Below are 23,326 nucleotides of genomic sequence, written 5' to 3'. Positions count from 1 at the left end.
ATTGTGAGGTATAGGACCTTTTGAGGGGCATAGTTTCCTTCACATGGTGCGAAGCAGGAAACAGGAGATTCATGTCCTGGCAAGAGGGCTGCCAGTGTGTGTCATCAAGACCCAGGTCACCTGTGAAATCACGTAGACAAGCCTGCTCAGTCCCAGCCCTCCACCCACTCAGATATTTACTATGCCTGTTAACCATTCTTGCACATGGGTCCAAGCAGAGAAGGCTCACAGACAGTGGGAAAAGGGCTGAGCCAGACTTTTATTTAAAGACACTTTAAAAAGAGAAAGTTGTATTGATTTACCCTTACTGGTATTTATGTCCTATTCCATTGTGGCAGATTCCTTGAGGATGAAGGCTATGGCATACCCATCTTCCTGTGTTCCATAATGTTCTTTATAATGCTTGGTGCCTTGTTCAAAAGCGTATTTGATAGAATGAAGAGGCATTTTAAAAATAGTCTTTATTGCTGATTTTTTTTTCAAATCATCTGATTTCAGAGTAAAATGAAAAAAATGAAGGAAAAATACAAAGACCAGGATGATGAAGATCGTGAACTTATTATGAAATTGCTGGCAGTGAGTAACATCTAAAATCACTTCTCTGGCTTTTTAGTGACTTCTAGGCTATGAGAAACACTCAAAACCTTAGCAGTATTTGGGCTAGTGAAATGCCTCCATGGGTAAAGGACTTTCACCAAGCCTGAATTCAGTTCCTAAAACCCATATGTTCAGAGGAGAAAAGTAACTCCATGTCAACTCCATGTAAGCTATGGCGTGTGTACTTGTACACTCATAAACATATACAAAGATGGAGGGAAGATAACAAAGTGAAATTATTTAAGGACCTTAGTACTAATAATTACATTTTCCCCCCTTGATGAATTGAAAGTCTGCAGGTTCAAACAAAGAAGAAAAGGGGAAGAAAGGAAAGAAAGGAAAAACAAAAGATGAACCTGTGAAAAAAAACCCACAGAAACCGAGAGGTGGACAGAGGGCTTTAGATGTTGTTAAAGAAACTCCACCCCTTCAGGCTTTAACTCATGACTTACAAGACTTGGCTATAGATGATCCACATGATGACAAGGTAAGTGTCCCCAGCTTAGGTGACCAAGGCCTGGAACTGACAAGGCTAGTCCACAGTATGCCACAGTCCTCATCTTAGAAACACAGCCTCAAAGACTAAAATTCATCCCGTAAAAATGGGGAGTGATAAACTTCTCAGAAGCGTTTGGAAAATTAGTGTGGGTCTAAAGGGAGGGCCTGAGTCCTACGTCTAGAACTGGTGAGATTTATGTGCTTATGATCCTGGCACTGGGGAGCACATGGGCACATGGAGCAGACCCTACTCAGCAAGCTCCAAGCCAACAAAAGATCTTACCTTAAAGTGGGTGATGTTCCTGAAGATGACATCCACAATTGCGCTCTGATCTCCACAGGTACATGGACAGAAGTATATGTACACATAGTACACACAAAATAAAAATATTATGGGAGAGATTTTGCATGATTCCTGTGGAACTCAGTTTAATAAGAGAAAGAACTGAGCTTAAGTAGAAAATAAGTTTTTACTTCTATAAGCTTTTCTATAGGATTATAAACTTCATTTTGTTACATAATATTAAAAAATAACTTGTCAGGCCTGGAGAGATGGCTCAGCAGTTAAGAACACTCACTGCTCTTCCTGAGGTCCCGAGTTCAGTTCCCAGCAACCACATGGTGGCTCTCAACCATCTGTAATGAGATCTGATGCTCTCTTCTGGTGTGTCTGCAGACAGTGACAGTGTACTCACATGCATAAAATAAAATTTTTTTAAAAAAAAAATGCTGAGCTTTTACGAAGAAATGTGTAGGGAATGCAGGCTGCCAGGTGTGGTAACTGCTGGAATCCCAGCACAATTAGCTATGTTACTTTGCTTTTAGTTGAATTTTAAGTTCAGTTTAGTGAGATGTTTACAAGAACTCCACTGAACAGTGTTGTTAATGGTTCTAAACTTCATTTTGGTTCTCACGTTTTTATATATACTATTGCCATATCTTTAGTTTTATCTATAAACTTTAGGCTCAAAATATTCATACCAGATATGGTGGCATATAGCCAGAATTCCAGTACTTGGAAGGCCAAAGCAGAAGGCACACTTAAGACTATTGTATGATATGTAGCAATTCATGAAAAGGGAAAGATCCCTAAGAGGGATTATAATCCGTTGTGGGTATGGATTATGGTCTAGCCCAGAGTGGTAATATTAATAACTGGGAGTCTCTCAGATGAAGTCCTGGCATCAAATGTCAGTTTTATTATAGCTTTACCTTTGGTCATCCTTTTTTTTTCTTCAAGTTTCATGTAGCACAGACTGGTATTATAACTTGCTTTTGCAGAGTAAGGTCCTCCTGTCTCTACCTCTACTAAGATACCTGTTGGAGGCACATCTTCATAAACCTACTGCTGTCCTGATCATGGACTTTTATCCTGCAGAACTATTAAATCTTAAAGTCCTAAACAGTCTAAAGTCTAAAGAGCCTAAAACCTAAACAGACTGAGACTAGCTTGTCTCCAAATAGGTATTGTTCATGTAACATAAATACATAGAATTAAGTTTATCCCAATATTTGAAGGTTATCTTAAAAGTTGTTGGCAAAACTTTTTGAAGCTTTTGTGAGAACTACTTTTCTCTTTGTAACCATTTAGCTTAGTTGTCATTTCAGGTTGTCTCTACAACTTACACTATTTCAGCATATGTGAAAGGTCTTGTCACTGGTTTCAAGCACTGCTTTTCTCTTTCAGTTTTTAAAATATTAAATACACTAAAATATTAGTACACTAATTGGCTTCAGAATCTTAGGGGACCTAAGTTGTAGTCTTCAGTTTTTGTTATGCAACAACCTTATTGTATCTTTGTTTTCTTCTGCTTTTGGCTTATTGGTATAAAATTTTATACCTGACTTTAATTTTTGTGTTTGGAACTAGGAAGAACACGATCTGGATCAGCAGGGAAATGAGGTAGGATTGAGCAAGGTTTCTATTACATTTCACTGCGGTCTATGCCCAGAATATCTACTACTACTCAAACTGAAACAAACTGCAGCTCTGTAGCTGCTGTCTGCGTTGAGGAGTCGTCTGCACAAATTTCAAACTAGTCTTTTCATTTTGTTGTTTTGATTTCTTGATAGGGTTTCAATATGTAGCCTTGGTCAGTCTATAACTTGCCTTCATTTGTCTCCTGAAAGCTGGGTTAAAGATGTGTGCACACCACCATACACTGAAAATACCTATTCCTGAAAATACTTATTCTTCCCCTTCTTATATGCTTCAATATTATTATTATGGGGATGATTATCACCATTAGGATAGTTTTGAGACTCTGTAAATTACTTAAAAGCTTATTATCAAAGCATTTTGCCCATGTAGATAGGTAGCCTACAAATGAGAACCAGTCTAAGGAGTTCTGAAAGTTTGCCTTAAGAACAGAGCACCTCAGGCCACTCAAAACCAGCAGTAGCTGTAGCTTTAGACTTGATATCCTCTTCTGGCATGAATGTGCTTGTGGACATGTGCATGCACGTGCACCACTGTACACACACACACCCCAAACAACTCTAACATTGTGTAAAGTATGATCTTTTGTTGCAAGGCCTGTCTGACAATGACCTCGTTAGTGCTGTGCATCATTTTAATCCACAGTAGCTCTCTTGTCTTCCTCCCTCTCTAAAACAAATTAATGGTACGTTGTCAACTGTTCCCATTGTTCCGAGTTGTAAAGAATATATATTGAAACATTACTCTTCAGTTCTCTGTAACTATAAGCAGGACTTGGATATTGTATGTATGTCAGAAAAGGCTAAATGTTTTCAGATACTAATTTGTTGTTTTAGATCTTGCCTTATGATGGTGTGATCAGAACAGAATTTGCAGGTTAGGCCAGGGCTATACTACTTAACACCACCCTCCCCCCAACATCTACTGTTCTTTTTAAGTTTGGCATAAATTCCTTTCATAATTGTTTATTTTTCTGCTTTAGGAAAATCTATTTGACTCTTTGACAGGGCAGCCACATCCTGAAGATGTACTAATGTTTGCTATTCCGATATGTGCTCCTTACACCATCATGACAAACTATAAGTAAGTCACTATTGTCTCTCATTCATATGCATTGCCAAGTAGCTTTAGGAATCTTGAATGTAGTAACTCATGCAACATCTTTTTTTTCTTTTTTTTAAGATACAAAGTGAAACTTACTCCTGGAGTTCAGAAAAAGGGAAAAGGTAATTTAGGTTTTTTTTTTTTTTTTTTAAATAGTTTATGGACTGAACCAGAAGTACATTCTTCTGTGCTTTACTTACAGCTGCAAAGACAGCCTTGAACAGTTTCATGCACTCCAAAGAAGCAACAGCAAGAGAAAAAGACTTATTCCGAAGTGTGAAGGTAAAGTTTTCCTTCAGCTCTGGTGACTGGTGGTATGACCAAGCTCTTTTCTATTGTCTTGATACAGTGCTGTCTTACTAGCAATCATAAGTAGGTATACTTGTTTGGCACAGTATAATATACGTAATTATCCTAAGTAGGAATATGAGAATATTAAGTACTTTGTTTGTTTGTTTTAGGACACAGATTTATCAAGAAACATTCCTGGAAAAGTGAAAGTGTCTGCACCTAATCTTCTGCATGTAAAGAGAAAATAGCTGGAATGAAATCGTGAACACTGAACACCAGTTTTATAGCCTTTGGAAGTTCAGAGATGCAGACAACATGTTAATAGGACTTCCACTTTACAAGTGAACATACTGCCTTGCTATATCACCAAAAGGACTTAAGATTTTCCCCCCAAGTTTTATATATATATATATATATACATATATAAACTATTAAGATAATATTTCCTAAATTTTTGTGAAAACTTAATGATACACATCTGTAATTGTTCTACATTTTATTGAAATTCTTGAGGTTTCATTTCATGATGTAAAGACCCTGAAATAGCTCAAGTGCATAAACTACTGACGTAGTGGTCTACTGTATATAACATCTAATACATAGCACAGCCACATGAGAAGTTTCTGTTTGGTTAGTGGAGCAATTAAACATTTAAGGTTTGTGTCCTAAAAACACTTTGCCAAATTTTACATCAAATGCAAGAAAAAAAAATAACACAAGAAAATGACAGTTGTTTCCGTGCATTCATACATGTCACCTTCCCTCCTAACTTGTTCCTTGTCATGTCTCTCCCTTGCTTGCCATTTTCTCCCCAACCCCCTACCCCCAGCAGCTATGAAATAGTTAAACTGTCTCGTGGTGGTTTTGGTTTTTCCAAGTCAGGGTTTGTCTGTTTCTGGCTCTCCTGGAAGTCAGTCTGTAGACTAATGGGCCTACCTCTGCTGGAATTAAAGCCTTTGCATCACCACTACCAAGCCCTGTAATAGCAGAAGTGTAGTTTTCCCCCTGGTGGTGGTTGTAGCATCGGGGAGGCAGAGGCAGGTAGATCTCTGGGTTTGAGCTCAGGACAGCAAAGGTCAGAGGGAAAAAAATGCTTCTTTTTTTTGGGGGGGGGGGGGGGGCTTCTCACTAAAGATTCCTGGACCAGTATTCTGGCTCTTAGAATAGAGAATGAAGTCATACATTATCACTCCCTTCATGAGGTATAAACTGCCACTTTTTAATTAACTGGGTAGTAACCATGACCACCACGTGCCCCAGGATACCACCAACACATTAAGGTTGAAGTACTAAATGAACTGCAGCATAGGCTGTCTAAGTCTCAGTCACTGCCCCCAGTAGCAGATGCCCGGTGTCACGGTACACTTTCAGTTGTAACACTTGGGAGGTGGAAGCTGGAGGATTATTGATTGATTTAAGACCAGCCTTGGCTACATAAGGTTAAAGGCTAAAAATGTAGCATCTTTACATTACATCCAAATTATCAAAAGATAAATGTAAAAACCGTTATAACCATTCTTGATATAAAAAGTTAATGCAGGGGCTGCAGATGGCTCAGTGGTTAATAGCACTGGCTTTTCTTCCATAGGACCCAGATTTAGTTGCCAGCACCCACATTTGCAGCTTACAACTGTAACTCCAGTTCCAGGGGATCCAATATCCTCATGCATACAGGAAAAACACCATTCAGTATACATAAATCGTTAAAAAGCCAACACAGTGATATATTTTTTTAACTTTAACAATAGACAGGTACTGGTGTTAAATACATTTATTGTAAACTTTAGACACAAAAATAGGTTCTCTAGGCCATTCACATGCACATAAAACCCAGAAAGCTGCAAACTACAACAATGATATAATTATACAAAGGATGACACTTTGACAAATACAGGGTTGTTTTCCATGCAAGTAGACCAGAAGTATTATCTACAAAGCCTTATGATCCAGAAGTGTTGTTACTACCAAACCTCTGATTAACACTGTGAAGTAAGTGTTTTGGAAGGCAGCTCCATGAGTTGGCTAGCATTTCTTTAAAGCAAATGACTGCTTCTAAGCTTAGCCTAAAAGTAGACAAGGAAAGTGAAGATAATTTTACTAAATAGTACATTAACTTGAATGAAGACTCATTATTGCCTTTAAATAATCATATACCTGGTGCCAAATACCTGGTATGAACTTACCGTACAAGAGATTTTGGTTGAACTGAAAATATAAGTACTTCATTACTGTGTGCCTGGAAAAAAGAAGCAAGCAAGAGGTTAAAATGCAAGTGCTAAAAGCAGGCTGGTGTGGTATACTCCTGTACCCTCAGCTCTAGGCAAAGGAGGGAGGACTGGGCAAGAGCTGGACCAGAACTGGGAATACAGCTGAGTGGTCAAGTGCTACTTAGCATGCACGGGCCATGTGCTTAGGACTAAGCTATGCATAAAAAGGTCTGGAGAGATGACTCAGCTGTTTAGAGCACTGGCCACTCTAACCAAAGGACCTCAGTTTAGTTTCAGCACCCAGTTGGGGCTGTTCACATCACCTGTAACCTCACTCTAGGGGGATCTGATACCCTTTCAGTCTCCATGAGAACTGCATGGTACAGACATACATGAAAGCAAAAGACCTATCACATGAAGGGTTTTGGTTTTTTGTTTGTTTTTCATTTAAAAGCAAGCCAAGCTGGAGAGGTGGCTCAGAGGTTAAAGAGCACTGACTGCTCTTCCAGAGGTCCTAAGTTCAATTCCCAGTAACCACATGTTAGCTCACAACCATCAACAATGGGATCTGATGCCCTCTTCTGCTGTGTCTGAAGCAAACCACAGTATATTCATATAGATGAAAAAGAAAGAGGAGAGAGAAGGCAATCTTTAAAAAAAAAAAAAAAAAAAAAAAAAGAAAAAAAAAAAAAGCAATCCAAGTGTTGGTGATGCACTGGTAAAGGAGGCAGAGGCACACAGATCTCTGAGTTCAAGGCCATCCTGATCTACAGAAGAGTTCCAAGAGAGCTAGGGCTATACAGAGAAACCCTGTCTCAAAAGTGAAAAGCAAAACTGCAATAGGTCAGCAACATTCACTTCAATGGATAAAAGTTTTTCATCACCAAGGATTAGATCTCGGAGACCCACATGATGGACGGAATTAACTGTGTTATCTTCATCCCATGGTGCACATGCATGTATGCCTACACACACAAAATGTCATTTTTCAAAAAACATGTTGAGTAGCAGTGAAGGCATACTTACAGCTCTGTGATGGACCAGCAGATTGTTGGCACAACCACCAAAAACAATTACTTCTCCTTCATCACTTGCACAAGCTGTATGCCATAATCTGCATGTAAAATAAAATAGAGTTCAGTGTAACTGATCACTTTAAACCACACTGTAGAGCTGGCTTACATAGATAGAGATTACAAGGTAGTTCAGACCAAATATGGTAAGAAATCTGATTCCATGGAAAAGCAGCTTTTGTTTTAAAGGCCTGCCTTGGTGGTGTAGAACATCAATCCCAGCACTATGGAAGCAGAGGCAAGTAGATCTCAAGGAATACCAGGCCAATCTGGTCTACATATGTTCCGGCCAGCGAGATTTATTTTATATGAGTACTTTGTCTTCAGACACACCAGAAGAGGGAATCACATTCCATTACAGATAGCTATGTTTTAACCAAACAATTAGGTCTTTGTTAGAAATTCTAAAAAATCCTAAGGGGCTAAGGGTAGCAAGGTGAGTTGGCCTCAGTGTCTGCAAACACAGACATTCCCAATTCTCTAAGTTGCACACTTGTATGGAAAGGTCATTTCCACCAGTATCTTAGCAGCATGACTGTACTTGGACTAGAGACTTGGATAAAAAAAAAAATTGAGGTTGAAATATTTAAATTAACTTTTAATACCAATGCTAAGTATGTACCTGCCTGTAGCAATTTCTTTTGAGATTAAGGAGAATCTGTTTAAAAAGGGGGAAAAAATAACTTTTTAGTGTTTCATATAGCCCAGAGCTGGCCTTGATCTGATCCTCCTGCTTCTGGGTTCTGAGGGCTGGAATTACAGGTGAGCCTCTTTACCCAGCCCCTTCTCACACATGCCTTTGAGAAGTTGGACTTCTTCTTGAATAATGCTGCTACAAAATAACAATTCTTGCTTGGACACACTCCCCATGTACATTCTTAACATTTTAAAGTATTACCAGTGTTATATAATAATGGGAAAGCAAGCTTCAGACACTTGGTTAAGTATGATGCTAAACCTTAATAAACAGCAAGACTTGTCTAAGAATGTTGGATCAAATCCAGCCAAAGCATCCTCAGTTCTTACCAGTCCAAGCAATTATACCTTTCAGGTGCCCATACCTTGGTTTTTCAACATAAGGATGATTAAACTGAATCCATTCATTTTTACTGATGCAGTAAGTCCAGGCATCACCTGATTAAACCAAAGAGACGGTTATGAAGTATGTTCATCCTGTCATTGTGGCACTTAAGGACACAACTTCAGCAAAAACAGCAATAAGTCAAAAATCCTATTCCCAGTTTCCCATGGTTAGGAAGTAAGGCTACTGCACATGCAAGGTTTCAGTAGGGATTTTAAGTGCTCCAAATCATTCCCCCCCTCAGGTAAAAAGTATTTGGGTAATAATATGTGTGATTATAAGGTGTTACAGATCTAAATTAATAAGCCAGCCTGAGAGTATACAGCTAGGATTGAATTTCAGTGAGTAGTATACCGCTAATGCATAATTACCATACATAACCAAAGCTAATCTAGAGGACTCACTTAGTGGCTGCTTTTCAGTGGTAAATCCTCCAAAGAGAAAGAGATGGTCTGAAGAGACTGGTGTCAGTGAGTGCCAGGACCGGCCAACTGGGCATACACCCTGAGGAATTCTACAAACAACAATAGCTGAGTTATATTTACTTAGAGTCTGGGGGGTAACTCAGTCAAAGTGCTTGAGAACCCACACACTGTGAAGGGATCTCTCAACTGAACCCAGAGCTCCCCAATATGGCTGGCTCTCTAGACATAAAAGGGCTGGGGGGCAGGTCTGATGCATACTTGCAATCTCACTGCTGGGAGGTGAGTCCTTAGAGTGTGCTGGCCTATCCCAAGCCAAGTGCCAGGCCAGGAGTGACCATGTCTCAAAAAGAAAAGTAAAAGAGGTCCACACTCAATCCCAGCACTCGGAAGCTTCCTGAGGTAGAAGATTTCCACAAGTTTGAGGAAAGCACTATATACTAAGTTCTGGTTGACATGTACTATGATGTAAGATCCTGTCACCAGAACAAAAAAGCATCCTAAAATAAAAAAGGTAAACAACACTGAATATACCACAGGCACATATAATCATACTTATACCAGAGAGAGATGCTGAGGACTTCTTTAAAAATACATACGGGTTATTAGAAAAAAAACTTGACAAGGCTTCCTGGGGTCTCTGAGGTGGCTCAGCAGGGTAAGTGTTTCTCATAAAAGCATGTGGACCATTCAGATAGATCCTCAGCATCTACTTAAGTAACAAGGACATGGAAGCCCACCTGTCACTTCATGTGGAGGCATTCAGTGGCTCTTAGAAGGCCATGATGAGCTAGCTTCTCCAAGCATGCTGTCTAGTGAGCCATAGTGGGGAGCTCTGGGTTCAGTTGAGAGATACCTTTAACTGATACAGTACACAAAGTTTGAAGACCCTCCCAATGCTAGCTTTAGACCTATACACACAACATGCACCCGCACACATCTAACATCCAGACACATGCTAAAAAGAGAAGCCTCTCTCGGTATTAACTACATACTTTATACTGAACTATGTTCTCTGAAGGCAGAAGCAATTTTAGACATTTTCTTTTAGCAAACATTGAACACATGCTGTACCAAGTACATAGTAAGGGAAACTGGAAATAAAATTCCTTCCTTAAGGACCCCAGTAATGTTTATTTAAATCCAAAGTTACAAAAACTTGAAGTACATTCATTACATACTAATAGGGAATGGGGATGGGATCTGAAATGTATCTTAGATATCTAAGGTAATACCTACAGTTCATTCCACTCCCATGTATCCAGATTAAGACAGTGAAGATCATTCATTCTGGCATCCTAAGAAAGAGATAGTAAGCGTTACCATGTGAAGCACCCAAGAGCAAGCCATTAAAACCTGTGTGCATACTCACTCGGTATCTGCCACCAAACACGAAGCCCTTATTTCCAACAGCTGCACAGGCATGGGCAGCCCGAGGGGAAGGTGCCTTACCCTGTTAAAAGGGGAACAGCTTCACAAACATGAGCTTTCTAAAGAGAAGGGAAATGCCAGTGTTTCCTGACTGTCATAGACTATGCCAGATACTTGGGCACTTGATAGCAACAGTGTAAAAAGGTGATACCTGTCTGGGGTTGGTCTGGTGCTGCTAGGTATTCAAATGCTAAAGACTGGCCCCCAAGATCTGGTTGTCCCAACAAGCCGATCCTTACATACGCCAAGTGCTGCTATGTAACCCTTGCTCCCAATTTTAAATTACTGGTTAAAATAAAGTGGCTACAGTCAACTATTGTGGAGAACAGAAGAGAGGCAGTTTCAGTCACTGGCTGGGGGGAGTATGTAGGTAGGGACCATGAAGGAGGAAAAGGGGAAGAAGGGTAGGAGAAGGTAGATGGAGAAACAGAAGGTCTGTATTAGACACAATGGGCCAGGAGCACATGGCTGGAGTGAAATGAACCCTGAGGACACCCAGGAAGACTCAAACTTCAAGGACTTGGGAAGTTCAGCTGGGAATTAACAGTCTAGTGCTAGAATAAATAGATTAGGGTGTCTCCCCCAGTAACTGTGCCAAACCTATATAAATAAGCCCTAGTTTAAGTCTCACTCATCTAGAAGCTAATGGGGTAGAAATAATTCAGTTACTTTACTGATGTCACAACTGAGTATTCTAGTGTTTCTGAGACTGTTTCTGAACAAGCTAGTTAGTATGTAAGAAAAGTTTTTAAATGACCGGCACATTGTATCTTTAAAAGAAAAAAAAATTAATCTTTAATTTTTCATTTAAAGCTCAATTTAATTACTAGCACGTGAAAGTATAACACAAACTACACACCTGTTAAACTTCTGAGGTTTGTACTCCTTGGAAAGCAATAAAGCTACAGACAGCCTCATTTCAGGAACAAGAGTGAACTACCAGCTTCAGACCCTCCTTCCTCTGCTCACCCCCTATCTAAGTGCCCTTCACTCTTCGGTGACTCACAGTGGTGATAGGTTGGCTCCAGGCAAATGTCTCAGTGTCTAAAATATGGACATGATCATTCCATCCTCTTGGATGACTTGAATTCTACAGAAAAGAATGGATGTTATTTTACAAGTTATGCAACCTTTACTGCCCCATTTATCAGCAAAGACAATGAACAAAACTACTGATGAATGTAAAATTATCTCCTGGCTGGTAAGATGACTCAGCTGAAGTAAGGTACTTGCTGCTAAGCCTCATGGCCCAAGTTGATTCCCCAGCCCCATGTCATGCAAGGAACCAATTCCCCAAGTGGTCCTCTGACTTTGACTTCACCCTGTGTCACCTGCACTGAGGACTGCACTCATGCATACATACAAAATTAAAATTTCAAAATGTAATAAAAATTTCAGAAAGCAAATAAAAACAAAACAGATCACATTTTTCAACATCCAGTAGGCCATGTGCAAGTATGAAACTTCACTTACCCAAAAAGATGTTTCATCAAATTCAAAAGTTCCCAACACTTTATCCTCAGGTAAATATCCATAGCCTCCAAAAAATATTAACCTGTTTTATATAAAACCAAAACATTAAAGATTTAAGTATCTGTAAGCTAGAAATAGGATTTTTTTTTTTTTTTTTTTTTGGGGATCTTGATATATGGAATGAGTGAAGAACCTGAGTATATGAAATTATTCAAATAATACTTAACACTCAGTTACTAAGTTAAATGAACTCATGTATTAATTTACTATGTGATATGCTCCATGCTTTCTTATAATGCTGACTAGAACACTTACAGGGTAGCTCCATCCTGCATAAAAGACCAAACCTATAGCTTCTAACGTACTTGTTTTTATATACCCAGACACCAAGTTTGTCCTTTGATGATGGAGGAATTCCTTGGCAATCAATCCTTTCCCACTGTAGCACTCTGTCTGCAGACCTGGAATCCAGCATGTAGAACTGCAGGAAGCAATGGTTTCCATTAGTTTTGTCACACAGAAAACTCAGTATTGGCATTTGATTTTACTGCATTTTCTCATAAAGGTGCCATCTAATCCGGTGCTGAGTCTGCTTGCAGCATGGCTGCCACGTTGGTCTAGGTAGGATTATGGATTTACAATAGGATGTAAGTTACTTAAGTCAGTAACACTCTGAATGTACAGCCACTATGTTTTCATCAGCACACTTCTCTATCAAAGGAACTGGCTATGTGCTCACGTGTGCCTCGGCACAGGCGCCCTGTCCTGCACTAACTTTAGATAAGTGCTTTGAATTTTACTGTTTTTAAATTAATTGATTGATTGATTTATAGCAGGACTATGTTCCAAAAAAACCCCAAAAAACCTAGGCTCCTGAAATTCAACTTAACATGTCTTCCCTCCTAATTAATTCTAAAAGCTAAAAGAACCAGTCAATTCTTAAAAGGTTAAATACTCAGAGTTGGCCAGGTGGCCCAGTGGTTTAGAGCACTGGCTGCTCCTCCAGAGGGTCTGGGCTTGATTCCCAGCACCCACATGGGAGCTCACAGAAGTCTGTAACTACAGTTCTAGGGGATCTATTGCCCTCTTCTGGCCCTTTAGGCACTAGGCACATACATGGTACAAAAGGACACACACAAGCAAAATACCCACAGTCTTAAAAAAACAAAGAAAGGTTAAATACTGGTCTAAGGACTTGAATCCAGGTAACACATACACCTCATCTTTCTGCTTCCCTCCTGGTCAAAGTGAACTCCAACCAAGTTAGTAACTATTAATCATTGTTACCCAGCCTCCCTCCTCAGCCTTCTCAGGGTGTACCCACTTATTTCCCTCCTGGGTCTGCCTTCGTCTGTCTAAAGACAGGATGGTCTGCAACTTAAGTGACGTAACAGTGCTCCTGAGAACCTCAGAACCGCAAAGCCACCTGACATTTCCAATAACCATGCCTGCAGGTCTCCACACTGACTTCCAAGTCAATCAAAGGCAGAACACAAGTCACCACAGGACGGCTATCTTGCAGTGGCTTAGTCACACTCCGTTAGGTGTCTCTTCCAGTGTGTGAGCTCCTGAACTCAGGAGCAGCACCTCATCTCTGCTGTCCTGTTTCCAACTCTGTACTCTGCATGTAAAGTGGTTACTAAGTTGCAAAATCAGTGAATTAAATAGAAATCTACCCGTAGACTATGGACCTCTGTGAAGCTTCATCTGCCTTTTACTTCCCCAAAAAGGAAATATGGACATAAATCAAAGCAGCATGTGCCTAAGGGCAACATTAGAGAATTACTATTACCTTCTTTCAATATTAATTTATCCCTGTAACTTTGAGTTTACCTTTCCCCTTCACTCCAAATCCTTTGTCTGTAATGATCTTTGAAAATGCTTTTTAATTAACACTCACCTACCACCCAGGGTTTTTAGGAGATCAAGTAATTGAGAGCACCAAGTAAACACACCTAGGAAGTTACTACACAAAGGCTGCTTGCATTGATTTTTACAAAGACCCAGTAAATCAGAGTAGAGAAAACACTAAACACACATCAAACCACAATCAAGTACATACTTAACAACTTTATAAACCTGACACTGAACATGAGGAAGGAACGGTTTCAACCACAATCCTCAGCAACACTGACCTTGTTTGTGTTGCCTCTAGAATGGTGGCCTCCAAACAAGTACAGCACCCTGTCTACACACACAGCACAGCTCCCAGACATAGACGGGGGAACATCACCTTCAGTGTTGATCTTCTTCCTACAAGAAGGAGGGTTAGATAATAAAGTTTCCCAGAGGGTAAGAAATATAAGATTTATTAACTTATGTCCCCACAATGAGAGAGAAAGGTGGCTGTTATGCAGGCTCTCCCAGCTTTAAGATAACCCACACAGTCAGCTTCCTCCTTACTAACCTGCCCAGTGGAAGATGGCCGGCCTTAAAGGCTGAGAGTCCCTCGGGTTCCATGAGCCATTTCTCAGACTGTTTGCTTTTTATTTATGTGATCTTAACTGGCTGGGGGGGGGGGGTCTCTGTTTTACATTTATTTCTGTGTGTGTTTGGACACAGGTGTATCAGTACACATATGGAGGCCTGGATGTGCAGGTGCAAAAAGACTTCTACCTTGTGGCTCGGGGAATGCAAACCTGGGCTTGACGGACAGCACCTCCACCTGCTGAGCTAGCCCACGGCCCTGTCTGGCTTTAAGTAGGCCTAGGATCCATCAGGAAAACTTCCCATTCCTAGTGCTCATTAATTCAATAGACATTTTTTATTACGTTACTCAGAACTTACAGAAATCTGCCTAATTCTTCCTCCCTTAAGTGCTAGAATTAAACAAATGTGCCATCATGCTCAGCTTTAGTGATTTACAATACTAATAGCACACTCAGGTGTCCTGACTCAGGCTTATTTGTTTAAATTGTTAATCTTAAAAAAAAAAGTGTTTAATTCTTCTTTTGAGAATTTTCCAGTCTTTTAAAAAAGATTAGTAAATAGCCCATATTAACTAATTTACTATTACAAAAATAGTTGTGATCTTCCATAAAGTGTAAAGTTTTCATGAACAGGGAAACACATTTATACCCCCCAAATGGCTAGCCCAAATCCTGAGAAACCCAGAGTCTAATATTTCCCCAGCTTGTACTGCTACACACGCAGATGGCCCTGAAGACCCTCTCAGACATTACCAGTTCATTTTTGTTTTGTTATTTTCCAAGACAGGGTTTCTCTGTGTAGCCCTGGCTATCCTGGAACTTGGTATGTAGACCAGGCTGGCTTAGAACTCAGGGATCCACCTGTCTCTGCCTCCTGAGTGCTGAGATTAAATAAAGGCACATGCCACTAGAGCCGGCTCATCTTTTCATTTACTTTATGGGTGTGGGCATTTTGTCTCAATGTGTGTCTGTGCACAGCTGCATGTGCACACCAGAAGAGGGCACCAGATCTCTGGCTGGACTTAGATGTTGTGAGCCACCATGTCTGTGCTGGGGATTGAACCTGGGTCCTCTAGAAGAGCAGTCCAATCTCTTAAACACTGAGCCATCTCTCCATTCCCTCATTTTTATTTTTAAACAGATCTCTTTTCTTTTTGCCCAGTTGAAAAGTCCCTCATAAGCAGGTGAGCATTTGCCCTCATCTATTAATTCAATCCAGAAAATACGACTTTAAAAGAGACTTTTCTCAAAACTTCTTTTAAGCAGATATACCATGCCAAACCTAACAATTATTGCAAACTAAAAACCTATTTTTTCAAAATACCAACCAGACTTGTAGCACCATCCCAACTCAGGCTATTATCTACCTTGTGGTACTTTGACCAGGTCTTGACTAGAAGCTTCTAAGATCATTACAGTTTCTGGTGTGTACTAAGCTCAGCAGCTAATCTAAACCAGACCACTGTTTCCAGAAAAGAGAGCTTAGTATCCTTAATCACAACATCCTTAATTACTTAGTTTTAGCTAGGCATTGTAACACATGCCTTTAGTTTCAGTGCTCTGGAGGCAGAAACACAGGCAGGGGGAATCTCTGTAAGTTCGAGGCCAGTATGGACTACATCGTAAGTTCTAGGACAGTCAACGCTATGGAGAAAAGAAAGACACCCCCACTTCCTTTGCAACCTTATTTGAAGGCTAATATCCAGTTACCATCTTCCAGTCTCCATGTTGTAGATCCATAGCTCTTCTCTGGGCAGATAAAAGTCATATAATCCTCTCACTTGATTACTCTATGAAGAATAAGAAAGATTAAAAATATAAATGACATTTTCTTTTTAATTTGCATTAGTGTGTTGGAGTGTATATGTGAAATGGAACGGCAGTGTCACAGTGCTTGTGAGTCACTTCTCCCACCTTCACACAGGTCTGGGGATCACACTCAGATCATCAGGCTTCTGCATCGAGTGTGGTACACACTCAACAGCCCCCTGACCCAGTAACTGATATGTTTAAAGGCATTTTCTATCTTTTGAGATACTAGTTATAATATTCGTCATATAAAATTGAGCTTTGTATACTTATTAATATTAAATGCAATCTTCAGGACCCAGGAACATAAAAAAAAAAAAGCTTAGTGCACAGATCTGCAGTCCAACTTTTGATACAACCCTTGCAAATGGTACAAGGGCCCCCTGCGGAGTAGTCCCTAAGGCTCCCAAACACTGCCACCTTTTAATACAGTTCTTCATGTAGTGGTGACCCCCCCAACCATAAAATTATCTTTGTTGTAACTGTGTAACTGTAATTTTGCTACTATTATTAGAACAGTGTGTTTATTACTGTTATATAACCTAAGTAACTGTTTTCCAATGGTCTTAGACAACCCCTGTGTCATTCAACCCCCTCCCCAAAAGGAGCCACACCCACTGGTTTCGAGCATCGGTAAAGTCTTGCTACATCTGGAACAGAGCAGACCACTGCCCTGATTTCCATCCCGACTTTGGAGGATGTGCAGCTCCACCCACACTAACACACTGTTCCAGCCAAGCTTCCCTTTCATCCACTCCTTCTGAGGGAAAAACTGTAAATGCAAATACTGAATCTTCAGTGACCACTATGATGGCCTTGTCCTGGTCTTCATCCTTTCAGGTTTACCTCTACCAAAGATCAAGTTTACCATACAGCCTCAAATTCCCTTATTTTATCTTAAAGTTATTACAAGATTGTAAAAATAATTTGCCTCAGGTTATTCGGCAAGCAGTGGTAGGACCGGGAATCTCCCTTTCCTAAAGGAATCTTACTTCAGGCCTGTGTCCTCCCTGGCCACTTTCTCACATTTACAAAATACAATCGAAACTGGTCTTCACTGAAGATGAGTGCAGACATTAACCGTCATGGAATTCTCCCTTCTCTTCCTGCTGGAAGGACCTTGTAAACCCACCACCAGAAATTTTCTGCTCTGACAATTTCTCCCTACACTAGAGAAGGGTCTCATCCCCATGTCAACACTTGGGTGGTGGAAACAGCAGGATCAGAAAAGAGGACAAGGCCAAACTCCATGGCTCCATGCTAGCTTACACAAACAGAATTATGAATAACACACTTTAGACCAAAGTGTGACTGACCAACAGGTCTACCTTCCTCAAAGCAGATTTACATTTTGAAAAGGCTTATTTTTGTATGTAAGTTTTGTCTGCATGTCTGTCTGTTCATCCCCTGGGTGCAGTGCCCAGAGAGGCCAGAGGAGGGGTATCAGATCCCCTGGAACTGGAATTACAGTTGTGAGCAGCCATGTGGGTGCCAAGAATCCAATCCTGAAATGGCCAATGCTGTTAACCACTGAGCCATCTGTCCACCCCTGCAATGTTATGTTTTAATAATGGTCATTACACACCTGCTCTCTGAAATTCTCAACATCGACCTCTAAAGACCTAGTCCCTGGAAGCTAGGGACAACAGGACGGTTAAAACAATGAAGGTACTGGGGGCAGTTGTCTCAAAATGGCCAACTATGATCATGTGTCACTACTATATTCCAGCCGCAAACAACTCCCAGCATAGGCGCAGAGAACTGGATTTCCTAAGGGGGGGGGGGGGGCGTCATTTTAACATTAAAATAGTATTCATAGTTTTAGTTCAAAAGGATCAAATGAGTGTGTACCAAATGAAATCCAGGAACTAGAGTGTATCGTGGAATTCCAAAACCAGTACAGTAGACCCAGAGGGAGACAACAGCGCAGTATTCCCCAGCTCGGGGTATAATTAGCAGTGCAAATAGCTAAACAGACACTTGGTCACAAAGGCCAAAGACCAGCATTCCAATTACATACGTTGCTGGAGATTTCTTGGCTATTTTTTTCCTTTAATTTTCGTAGTAAGGCCTACTGAGGAACAACCCTTTCTCAGATGAAACCAGTTAAGGAAAATGGCCCTGCGTTCAAACAATAGGCCGGTGGTGGGCATCTGCATAGGTGTTGATGACACCGTTACACCTTCGGGGAGGTGAGTAAGCGACTCCTGTGGCCTTGGTTCACACAGTGGACGAACAATATAGCGTCTGTCGGCTAACTGGCCCCAGCTCCGAATGACCTGGCCCAAAGGTGTATGAGTGATTCTCGCACACCCTCGCCTCCACCCTTTTCCGCACCTTGGGCCATAGGCGCTCGCTACCCAACCCACATTAACAGAACCTCGCTTCTGATCATTCCAAAGACAACGCCGAGGGGGTGCGTGGGACAGGCTGACTCATAAGTTCAAGAGAGCGGTGACAATAGCCTGGGAGCCCTGAGTTCACCCGGGCAGGGAGGGACGATGCTTTCCTCGATAAGCAAAGAGCCGCGGCGGTGATCGAGCCCGCTCGGCCCTACTGACCTTGTAGCCGCCCCAGACGAACATGTGGCGCCCATCGCTGACGGCGACGTGGCCGCTGCGCTCGGCCGGGCAGGCCAGCTCCATGGCCTCGTAGCCCTCGAAGGCCGGGCCTGGCAGGTCCTCCGCTCGAGCATCCTCGTTGCCATCAGCCATCTTGAGGCTGCACCGCTGGGCACCGACACCGCTCCGGCCCCGCAGGCGGGAGACAAAGGAAAGCGGAGCGGTGGGTTGCGGCGCGCAGTCAGCGCTGACGACCCGCCTCTCCTGTGCTGCGCCTCCGCCTCCGGGCCGAGCGCTGGGGCGCGCGCCGACAGCGGCTGAGGGTCTCGCGGGGACCGCGCAGCAGCCAGGACCTGGCTCTGAGCGGGAGAGCGGCCGAGGAGGCTCGCACTCGCAGCCCGCCCCGCCTCCGGCCGCCGGGGCCTTGTTTACGCCGCCGCCGGAAGTCGTCCGCACCGGACACTGTCCGCACTCTCCGGAAGCGCGCTCGCCCCCTGCGCTGTCGATCCCCCCGGTCGTCCGGTCCTACTGCTGGGCGATCCTCCCAGTAGGGCCCTCTGGCCTCTGAGTCCTCCCAACAACAGTCCTCCCGCCTCTTGGTGCTCCAGGCCTGGACAGTTCCTAAGCCATAACAACCCACCTTTGGGGAAGGAATTCGAATCTCAGACTCACAATTTGAGCTTTTAATGCGGCCAAATGAAAATTATGAATTATTTAAACTCAGTTCCTCTCCCATAAAATAAAGCTGGACTGGAAAACATTTCAGGTTCCTCCTCTAAATGGTGGTTCTCCGTGCTGTTCATCTTGTCTGTTCTTTCCTCTCTTCTTTTTGGGATTGCCAAATATACACTGAACAAAATACAACCCCCAAAAGCTTTTCTCATGGAAACTTCCCCCAGTTGCTGGAGATGTGCTTGCAGAAACTTAAGAATTAAGAGTCTGGGGTGTGGGATCAACCACCATGAATGTTAAGTAGACTTTTCTTGACCATCACTACCACCAGCTTCACCTAGGTCTCCCGGAGGCAATATTGCCATGGAAGAAAATGTGAGGCCAGTGCACAAGGTATTGTGCTGAGGGGGCCTTCCTTACCTGCCAATACAAGAGAGCCAGAGAAAGAGCCTTCCTGCTGCTGCCCAGGATGTTCAGTCAGAAAGAGATTGGCAGTGTTTCTACCAGCAACTTTGTGTTGGATGACACAGGAGATGAAAATCTAGCATCAGTTTTCTGTCTGCTGGAGTAGAAGACAGCTCTCATCGTTGGACACAACCTCACACACTGCAAGTCTGTCTGTAATGTGAAGGACCAGTTTGCACTGAAGCTGAGGTTGGTGGTGAGCAACTTGATCCTGCAGCAGTGGAAATCACCTTGCTCCAGGGCTCGAGAGCATGCAAGTAGATAGTCCTCCACAGAATCATCCTTATCCTAGTTGACCTGCACTTGGATACATCTTACTGCCCCATGATTATTGTTTGCAAGAAAAATTTGGTGGTGTTGTGGGAGTAGCCACTAGAGAAGACTGCTCAGACATGAACTTAAGCCAATAGAATGTCTTTATTAGTTTGGGGTCCCAGTATAGTAACAAGCTTTTCTCAGAGTGAGCTTTTAACCACAGAAGCTATGTTTTGGATTGGCACACTTCAGTCAACAAGAACAGTTCTGGATGCTTCCCAGAAGATCTTGCCACAGAAGCCAGGATGAAAGTGACCTACATCACAGAGCCACTGTTGTCCCTGGTCCACAAAAGGCTAGCCTTCTGTCACTGTGTGAGACTATCAGTAGTTACAAACAGTCCTGGGCCATTGCAGAGGGATTTTAATCTGATTGGAATACAGACATGTCCTTAGTACACACCTTTAATCCCAAACTATGAAGGTAAAGTTAGTTTGTAGAAGGAGGCAGCCAGGTTTGAAAGTGATGCCTAACTGAGCGGCAAAGTGAGAGCTCAGAGAAAGATTTGATAGAACAGGATATGCCCAACTCTTACAAGGAGAGGAAAGGGAAGCTACCTAAGAGCCAGTGCAGAGAGAAGCAGTTTTACCTGGAGAGTTTACAGGGGTAGGTTGCAGAGAACAAGCTAGACACAGGTAAAAATAGAAAGAGCCAGAGAATGAAAAAGAGCCAGACAATTAGAACATACTGCCAAAGTTAGTTATGAGGTCAAGCACAGCAATCAGGGAAAGCCAAGAGAAATGAGATTGAATCAGTCAGCTTGGAGAGGAGTTTTGAATCAGAACAATTAAACCAGCCAGCCAAAGCTCAGAAATAACTAGAAAGGGTGAGTTTAATTCAGCAGTAAGTCTTAGAGGCTGCACACATTCTAGGCCTAGATTAGGTTGTAGGTAGGCTAGAAGCTTCTAGGACTAGGCCTGGGTTAACAGACCAAAGCAGAAAGCCTAGGAGACAACAATTACACCAGGGGAATAAAAGATACAGTTACAAGCCATTTCCATTTTAGAGCACATAAAAAAACAACAGTCTGGAAACCAGCACAAGGCTGTAGCTAGGGAAACTTTCAGTTGCAGTTCAGGCAGAAGACTAGAGATGGAGGGCTCAACCTGTGCAGGTCAAGGAACTGGTGTCCACGGCAGTGGAGGGGGGCTGAACAGCTGCTGGCCAGCAAGCTCAAGAAGGGCCGGTGTGCAAAGAATGCAAACCTCATTTCAGAAGAGTGTAAAAGCTGGTCAGAAAGATAGAGCAAGGCCTTGACGCTCTGTAATCTTGTCTGGTCCATCCAGAACAGCCCCAGCGTGCCTCCACTTTCAGATAGGAGTGGGTGGGGTAGTGGAAAGTTAGACTCAGGCCTAGTATGAGCTGGCATGTGTGATTTGGAAAAAAAATGCTTAAAGTAAAATAAGCCCAGGCTGGCCTCAAACCATGTAGCTGAGGGTGACGTTGTACCTCTGATCTTCCTGTTAGGATCCCAAGTGTGTGCCATCACCCCTGTTTGATCCAGTGCCAAGGATACAACTTGGAGTCTTGAACATGCAACACATTCTTCCAACTGTTTGAGAGATGGCTACATCCCCAGCACCCTTTCTAACAAGTTTTCTTCTGTAAAGCTGACTACAAAACAAAAAGTAAATTAATGGGGGCTGGAGAGATGGCTCAGTGGTTAAGAGCACTGACTGCTCTTCCAGAGGTCCTGAGTTCAAATCCCAGCAACCATATGGTGACTCACAACCATCTGTAATGGGATCTTCTGGTGTGTCTGAAGACAGTGACCGTGTGCTCACAAACATTAACTAAATACGTCTTTTAGAAAAAGAGCACTGGCTGCTCTAACAGAGGACCCTGGTTTAATGTCCAGCACCCACACAACAGCTCACAAACAGCTAACACCAGTTCTACATGGACCCTCTACTAAGCTCCAGGGGCACAAAGCGGTCACTTGGTGCATAGACAATTTAGACAAATAGCTGTGTGAATAAAATGATTTTAAAACGTTTTTAAAGTTTAGTCATAGTGATTATGGATCACAGGTTTTGAGAGCAGTAACAGGGAAAAATAGGAAAAATAGAGTTAAATTGTAAAAGGGCTTTAATTCCCATATCATTTTTTCACAGGTTTAGAAAGATTAATATAAGAGTTCATATGGAATCACAAAAGACCACAAATGACCAAAGTGATACCGAGGTATAAGAACAATACTAGAAGTATCACAATACCCAGCCTCAAATTATATTGTAGCACTGTAGTGACAGATTGGTGTGGAAGTAAGATTAGACAGACAGAACAATGGAAAGGACCCGGAAGTAAGGCTGCAAAGCCATGCCCACTTAATTTTTGACAAAGAAGGTAGCAATATGCACTGGATAGAAAATGGCCTGTTCAACACACAGGGCTGCCAAAGCTGGGCTTCTCCCTGCACATTACCTTTCACCTGCACAAAGACTAATCCAAAATGGATCAAAGGCCTAATTTAAACACTGAAACTTCTAGAAGAAAACACAGAGGATACCCTTCAAGATACTGAGGAATATAGAAACTTTTTAATGGAGGACGAACAGCTCAGAAACTAGCCCTGAGCATCAACAGATGGGTCTACATGAAAATCAAGTTTCTGCTCAGCAAAGGAAAAGTCAGCAGAGCACAGACAGCCCACAACATCTGTACCAGCTACACTTCATGGAGAATTTACAGAGAAAGGCAAAAATTAAATATCAAGGAAATAAAAGTGCTAGTCAATAAATTAGGTAAGTAAATTGAATAGACAGTTAAAAATAAAAAGAAACATGCTCAGCCAATAACTATTTTTAAAAGTGTTCCATTGACCTAGCTGTCAGGGAAATGCAAATTAAAACTACTTTGAGATGGTGCCTCATTCCAGTCAGAATGATCACCATCAACCAATCTGAGAACAGTGAAGAGGATGAAGAGAGAAAGGAGCCTTTGTTCACTGTTGGTGGAG

The 23,326-nt window shown here is 42.0% G+C and overlaps 2 protein-coding genes across 2 annotated transcripts in view; one reads left to right on the top strand and one right to left on the bottom strand.

The window, feature by feature from the left end:
• NEMF (nuclear export mediator factor) overlaps positions 1-6,042 on the top strand; it is a 39,777-nt gene extending 33,735 nt beyond the window's left edge. Inside the window, exons 27-33 of the mRNA XM_080928175.1 lie at positions 499-576; positions 890-1,084; positions 2,966-2,998; positions 4,017-4,117; positions 4,217-4,260; positions 4,341-4,420; positions 4,600-6,042. Of these exons, the coding sequence (XP_080784301.1) occupies positions 499-576; positions 890-1,084; positions 2,966-2,998; positions 4,017-4,117; positions 4,217-4,260; positions 4,341-4,420; positions 4,600-4,677 (609 nt within the window). The 3' untranslated portion in view covers positions 4,678-6,042. The remainder of the gene's footprint in view (positions 1-498; positions 577-889; positions 1,085-2,965; positions 2,999-4,016; positions 4,118-4,216; positions 4,261-4,340; positions 4,421-4,599) is intronic.
• Positions 6,043-6,185: 143 nt separating this feature from the next.
• KLHDC2 (kelch domain containing 2) lies at positions 6,186-19,360 on the bottom strand. The gene is made up of 13 exons (XM_080928188.1): positions 18,916-19,360; positions 16,256-16,335; positions 14,252-14,369; positions 12,482-12,597; positions 12,117-12,198; positions 11,650-11,733; positions 10,585-10,665; positions 10,452-10,510; positions 9,195-9,304; positions 8,771-8,843; positions 7,663-7,750; positions 6,613-6,665; positions 6,186-6,492 (listed from the first exon to the last, which is right to left on the bottom strand). The coding sequence occupies exons 1-13, from the start codon at positions 19,066-19,068 to the stop codon at positions 6,369-6,371; spliced, it is 1,221 nt and encodes a 406-aa protein (XP_080784314.1). The 5' UTR covers positions 19,069-19,360; the 3' UTR covers positions 6,186-6,368.
• Positions 19,361-23,326: the final 3,966 nt, after the last annotated feature.

Source organism: Micromys minutus (assembly GCF_963924665.1).
Source record: "Micromys minutus genome assembly, chromosome: 1".
Lineage (NCBI taxonomy): Eukaryota > Metazoa > Chordata > Mammalia > Rodentia > Muridae > Micromys > Micromys minutus.
The sequence above is the reverse complement of the archived record's forward strand: the minus strand, read 5'-3'. Positions and strand labels throughout refer to the sequence as shown.